The following is a 6,839-nucleotide window of genomic DNA, read 5'->3' as shown; positions in this document are numbered from 1 at the left end:
AGCCTTCTGTTATGCCTGGACAGGGCCACCAGAGGGTTCCTTGGTCTAGCAATAATGCCAGTGTCTGGGAAGATGCCTGTTACCAAGCAGACCATGGTCTAGCGGTAGCGTCAGTGCCAAGGAAAAGCACCTGCTACTTAGCAGACCAGCAAAGGGAGTCTCCCTTTCCCTGGGGGAGTTTAGAGAAGACTCTATTCCACCCCGTCTTGGGGAGGGCCTGACATCAGTGAGGCCCGCCCGCAGTTATCCAGAGGCCTAACCATCTTCCTGTGATGCTGTGCTTCAGCGGTCACACTCCTGGTCCGCTTCCATGTTCCATCCTGTACACCTGGATCTGCCTTCTAGATAGCAGTAGCTATCTTGCACTTTGCCAGGCCAAGGTGAGAGGATCACTTGAGGCCAGGAGTTGGAGACCAGCCGGGGCAACATCATGAGACCCTAACTCTACCATACATACATACATAAAAAATTAGCCGGGCATGGTGGCTGGCACCTATAAGTCCTAGCTACTCAGGAGGTTGAGATGAGAGGATCGCTTGAACCCGGGAGATGGCGGGGCCAGGGGCCGAGCTTCGGCTTTGTGCGGCGGTGGAGGTGAGACTGAAAGTGTGCGCTTGCTTCTGTGTGGAGGTGTGTGGTGAATGATCGCGCGATTGTGACAGGCTGCTCTTGTGATGAGTGTGTTTCCAACGCTCACACCGTGTGCAGCACGGCCTCGGAGACTGTGGCTGCTGGTGTGTAAGTCTGAAAGTCTCTGATATGCAGAAATAGTGGCGCAAGCTGTCTTCTCTCTCTCTCCGCCTCAGCTTCCAAACAGGGAAGGGCCCCCTGTCCAGTGGACACATGACCTTACCTATCATTGGAGATGACTCACACTCCTTACCCTGCCCCCTTGTCTTGTATCCAATAAATACGAACGCAGCCTGGAATTCGGGGCCACTACTGGTCTCTGCCTCTTGGTGGTAGTGGTCCCCCCGGCCCAGCTGTCTTTTCATCTCTTTGTCTTTTGTCTTTATTTCTACGATCTCTCATCTCTGCACACGGGGAGAAAAACCCACAGACCCTGTGGGGCTGGTCCCTAAAGTGTTCCAACTGTATTCAGTACAAGTACCATATTCAGTACAGTAACATGCTGTATAGCTTTGTAGTCTAGGAGCAACAGGTTATACCATATAGCCTAAGTATTCAGTCAGCTATACTGTCTAGGTTTGTGTAAGTACACTCTATAATGATGAAATCATTACACAATGATGAAATTGCCCAACAATGCATCTCAGAATGTATTCTTTTTTTTTTTTTGAGACCGAGTCTCACTGTGTCGCCCAGGCTGGAGTGTTGTAGCGCAATCTTGGCTCACCGCAACCTCCGCCTCCTGGGTTCAAGTGATTCTCCTGCCTCAGCCTTCAGAGTAGCTGGGACTACAGGTGCGCACCACCACGCCTGGCTAATTTTTGCATTTTTAGTATAGATGGGGTTTATGCCATGTTGCCCAGGCTGGTCTCGAACCCCTCAGTCTCCCAAAGTGCTGGGATTACAGGCGTGAACCACCGCGCCCGGCCAAAATATATCCTTATTATTAAGTTATGCATGACTGTGTATACAGTATCTTTATAGGTCAAAAGCAGTCAAATATTGGCCATAAGATATACTTAGTCCAAGTACACAAATAATTGCAGAAGGAGAAAGTGAAACTCCTCTTACTTCCTGTTGCACTCATTTATCACAAAGCACACAGAAGTCAGGTTAACACCTGCCCTTAGCAATTTCACACTCCTCTCTTTCTGCCTCTCCAAACCTGTCCCGCGTTTGGCGATTCCTTTCCTTCGACCTCCCCCATCACTTCGCAGGTTCCTGGTCTACACCCCTTCTGCCTCCCCAATCAGTTTTGAGTCTCACACCTCTGGTCCCATAACCCCTCTGCACTAAGGAGCATTAAAAGGCCAAAACTGCAACCCGGGGTGTTTGCGCCTGCGCACTCTGGGCGCACAGCACTCAGCCTGCAGCGCAGCGCCGGCTTATCTGTGAGAGCAATTAAGACGACTTTCGGAGGGTCCAACCGCCTTCCCAGCTCCGAACTACATCTCCCATAAGGCTCAGCTGTGCGATTATCTTTCCGTGCAGACTTGTCCTCTTTCTGAGGCTGTCCAGCGCCTGGGGGCAGTAGGACGGGTTCGGGAACTAAGCCCATCTCAAAGACGTCGGAGTGGCTTTCTTTGGGGGCGAAGGCCCGAGCCTGAGCCGGGGCTCCGTGAGGCCTCTGGGGCGCGAGCGGTTTGATGAGGGGGGCGATCCTTTCCGCTGGGCTGACGCTAGGCGCCGACAGCAATTCTGACAATCGGGAGCCATCTTGTCCGGCCTTGATAAGTCCCTGACTACGTTTCCCAGAGGACTCCTCGGCAAGACTGTATTTCTCGCGGGAATTCAGCATCCAAGTCACGCGCTGGCGGGACCCTGAGGGCTTTACCAGCAACTACCCCAGTGTTGTGGAGGGTTCTGCTGCTTCGGAAGCTCGTAAGGCCGGAGGTGAGGAACCCGGGAGAGGGCGGGGCCGGGGGCCGGGCCTCTGCTTTGTGAGGCGGTGGAGGTGAGATTGAAAGTGTGCGCTTGCCTCTGTGTGGAGGTGTGTGGTGAATGATCGCGCGATTGTGACAGGCTGCTCTTGTGATGAGTGTGTTTCCAACGCTCCCACCGTGTGCAGCACGGCCTCGGAGACTGTAGCTGCTGGTGTGTGTGAGAGGGAGCGAGACCACGTGCGGCATTGTGTGTGCGGCTGTGGGGAGCTGGTGTCTGGTTGAATGTTACTGCGTTTGTCCCCGTAGTGGTATGCGACTGTGTGCTGTGTGACTGTGCGGCAGAGTTCAGGTGGGGATACCTGCGAGTAACTGCATGTTTCTATCTGTGTGTGTGGCTGTGGTTAATGTGTGATCGTGACTGTGACTGGGTACAGGTGTGCGCCGACAATGTGGTTGTGACAATGTGGTTGTGACTGTGAATGTCTCTTCGGTAAGTGTGCACTTGTGCTTATGTGACCGATGGAGGCCCTCCGTGTGCGACCCTGTTGCTTTGGGCGTGGATTGTCTGTAGCTGAATGTCCCCATGGTGGGGGTGTGATCAGGTTTGTGTGACTGGATAGACTTATCAGTGTGAGGTTTTATCACTTAAGTATACTTCTCTAGGCATTATACTCCAGTTTTTCCCCGTTTTAAAACTTTATATTAATGTTGTCATACTGTCTTTGGTTTATTTTTACAATTCTGTGAATCATTTCTATTAGATAAAATAGCGGTTAATTCAATTTCTTTGCTATATTGTATTCTTGCTTTTGAAGTATACCACAATTATTCATCCTTTCTAGTAATGATGCCCATATTAGTTATTTATAGCTTTTTATTTTATAAACAACACAACCACAAACATTCTTTCACACGGGGTACACATGCTTATTTACCAGCAGAATTGCTGGTTCATATATCTTCCACTTCACTAAACAGTGTCAAAATATATACCAGAGTGGCTGCACAAATTTGTAGTTGAACAGCAATGTTTGAAATATCTTATTGCTCCTTATCACTACCAAAGCATAGTTCCAGGAGTTAAAAAAATTTTTTTAGACCAGGTGTGGGGGCTCATATGTGTAATCCCAGCACTTTGCTAGGCGAAGGCGAGAGGATCACTTGAGGCCAGGAGTTGGAGACCAGCCGGGGCAACATCGTGAGACCCTAACTCTACCATGCATACATACATACATAAAAAATTAGCAGGGCATGGTGACTGGCACCTATAAGTCCTAGCTACTCAGGAGGTTGAGATGAGAGGATCGCTTGAGCCCAGTGCTTTGCAGCTGCAGTAAGCCATGATCACACCACTGCCCTTCAGCCTGGGCAACAGAGCAGGAGGCTGTCAATAGATACATAGATAGAGCCTATATAAAGTGTACAAATCTTAAGTGTACAGCTGTGTAACACTCCTAGATCTATACAAAGAACTTTGCCAGGACCTGAGATGGTTCCCTCATGACCCTTCTCAGTAATTTCTCCCCCAAACAATCTATTGAGAATTCTATCATCATTAACTAGTTTTACCCATTCTTTTTTTTTTTTTTTTTTTTTTTTTTTTTGAGACAGAGTCTTGCTCTTGTTGCCCAGGCTGGAGTGCAGTGACGTGATCTTGGCTCACTGCAACCTCCACCTCCTGGGTTCAAGCGATTCTCCTGCCTCAGCCTCCTGAGTAGCTGGGATTACAGGCACCCAACCATCATGCCCGGCTAATTTTTGTATTTTTAGTAGAGACAGGGTTTCTCCATGTTGGCCAGGCTGGTCCTGACCTCAGGTGATCCGCCTGCCTTGGCCTCCCAAAGTGCTGGGATTATAGGCATGAGCCAATGCATCTGGCTGTCTTACACATTCTTGAACTTCCTGTATATATGCAGTTATACAGCATGTACTGTTTTATGCCAGGCTTCTTTTGTTATATATTATGTTTGTGAAATTCATTCATGTTGTTCAGCGTAATTGTACTTAGTTCTCATTACATTGGGGATATATTGTAGTATATTAGTCGATTACATTGTTAATGGATATTTGGGTAGTTTCCAGTTTGGGGCTGTTACAAATGATGCTGCAGCTGTGAACACTCTACCCTGTTTTTGGTGAACACATGAAGGCTTTTCTTCTGGGTTGATACTTAGGAGTGGCATTGCTAGCTCATAGGGTAGGCTAATGTTTAATAGATGCTACCACGCTCTCATGTGGGTGTTCCAGTTTACACTCCATCCAGCAATGTGTAAGAGTTCCAGTTGCTTCATATCCTCTCCGTAATTTGGTACTGTTAGTCTTTTAACTATTTTATTCGTTGTGTGGTACAGTTTCGTCATAGGTTTTTGTTTTGTTTTGTTTTTTGAGACAGAGTCTTGCTCTGTTGCCCAGGCTGGAGTGTAGTGGTGTGATCTCAGCTCACTGCAAACTCCGCCTCCCAGGTTCAAGTGATTCTCCTGCCTCAGCCTCCTGAGTAGCTGGGGTTACAGGTGTGTGCCGCCACGCCCAGCTAATTTTTGTATCTTTAGTAGAGATGGAGTTTTACCATGTGAAACTCCCTGCCTGCCTCAGCCTCCAAAAGTCCAGGGATTATAGGTGTGAGCCACTGCATCCAGCCTCATCATAGTTTTAATTTGTATTTCCTTGATGTGAAATGATGTTCAGCACCTTTTTGTATTTTTACTGGCCATTTGTATATCCTCTCTTTTTTTTTTTTGAGATGGAGTCTCTCTCTGTCGCCCAGGCTGGAGTGCAGTGGCGTGATCTTGGCTCGCTGCAAGCTCCGCCTCCCGGGTTCACGCCATTCTCCTGCCTTAGGCTCCTGAGTAGCTAGGACTGCAGGTGCCCGCCACCACACCCGGCTAATTTTTTATATTTTTAGTAGAGACGGAGTTTCACTGTGTTAGCCCGGATGTCTCGATCTTCTGACCTTTTGATCCGCCCGCCTCGGCCTCCCATAGTGCTGGGATTACAGGCGTGAGCCACGGCGCCCAGCCCCAGTGTATATCCTCTTTTTTGTGTCCACTTTCCCCTTTTTAATTTTTTAAAAATATTCCTCCCTCCCTCCCTTCCTTCCTTCCTTTTTTTTGAGACAGAGTTTCCCTCTTGCTGCCCAGGCTGGAGTGAATGGCACACTCTCAGCTCACTGCAACCTCCGCCTCCCAGGTTCAAGCAATGCTCCTGCCTCAGCCTCCCAAGTAGTTGGGATTACAGGCTTGTGCCACCACGGCCAGCTAATTTTGTATTTTTAGTAGAGACAGGGTTTCACCATGTTGGTCATGCTGGTCTCGAACTCCTGACCTCAGGTGATCCAACCACCTCGTCCCCCCAAAGTGCTGGGATTACAGGTGTGAGCAACCATGCCCCACCTAAAATTTTATTTTCATATTGTAAACATAGTATAAGGAATTTGCAAATACTTTTCAGGTGCCACAGTACAATGATGAAAACCAGGAAATTTATGCTAATAGGAAGACTTTTAATTAAATTAGAGACCTTTTTCACATTTTGTTAAATTTTCTTTACTGTTTCAGGATCCAATCCAAGGTCCTGCATTGAATTGCCTTGTTTCATCAGTCTTCTTCCATCTGTGAGAGTTCTTTTTTTTTTTTTTTTTGAGACGGAGTCTCGCTCTGTCACCCAGGCTGGAGTGCGGTGGCCGGATCTCAGCTCACTGCAAGCTCCGCCTCCCGGGTTTACGCCATTCTCCTGCCTCCGCCTCCCAAGTAGCTGGGACTACAGGCGCCCGCCTCCTCGCCCGGCTAGTTTTTTGTATTCTTTAGTAGAGACGGGGTTTCACCGTATTAGCCAGGGTGTCTCAATCTCCTGACCTTGTGATCCGCCCATCTTGGCCTCCCAAAGTGCTAGGATTACAGGCTTGAGCCACCGCGCCCGGCCTGTGAGAGTTCTTTAATCCTTTTTATCTTTCAGGACTTTGACCCTTTTGAAGAGTACTGGGCAGTTATTTTGGAAAATATCTTTTTTTTCTCTTTCTTTCTCTCTCTTATTTTTTGAGACGGAGTCTCTGTCACCCAGGCTGGAGTGTCATGGCACGATCTTGGCTCACCACAGCCTCCGCCTCCTGGGCTCCAGTGATTCTCCTGCCTCAGCCTCCTGAGCAGCTGGGACTATAGACATGCACCATCATGCCCAGCTAATTTTTGTATTTTTGGCAGAGACGGGGTTTCACCATATTGGCCAGGCTGGTCTTGAACTCCTGACCTCGTGATCTACCTGCCTCGGCCTCCCAAAGTGCTGGGATTACAGGCCTGAGCCACCATGCCTGGCCGCCTTTTTTTTTTTTTT

General features: G+C 48.6%; 2 protein-coding genes across 4 annotated transcripts in view; one reads left to right on the top strand and one right to left on the bottom strand.

The window, feature by feature from the left end:
• Nucleotides 1-1,669: 1,669 nt before the first annotated feature.
• LOC111528932 lies at nt 1,670-2,505 on the bottom strand. Its single transcript, XM_023195813.3, has one exon. The coding sequence runs from the start codon at nt 2,426-2,428 to the stop codon at nt 1,880-1,882; it is 549 nt and encodes a 182-aa protein (XP_023051581.2). The 5' UTR covers nt 2,429-2,505; the 3' UTR covers nt 1,670-1,879.
• The window catches only part of ZNF566 (zinc finger protein 566), a 47,228-nt gene continuing 42,830 nt past the window's right edge, over nt 2,442-6,839 (top strand). The window contains exon 1 of one of the 3 annotated variants that reach the window (XM_023195828.2): nt 2,442-2,523. The gene's annotated coding sequence lies outside the window, so the exon portion shown is untranslated. The remainder of the gene's footprint in view (nt 2,524-6,839) is intronic. The other 2 variants (XM_023195827.2, XM_023195829.2) reach the window with 2 other exon arrangements.

Source organism: Piliocolobus tephrosceles, chromosome 21, assembly GCF_002776525.5.
Source record: "Piliocolobus tephrosceles isolate RC106 chromosome 21, ASM277652v3, whole genome shotgun sequence".
NCBI lineage: Eukaryota > Metazoa > Chordata > Mammalia > Primates > Cercopithecidae > Piliocolobus > Piliocolobus tephrosceles.
This window is presented reverse-complemented; position numbering and strand designations above follow the sequence as displayed.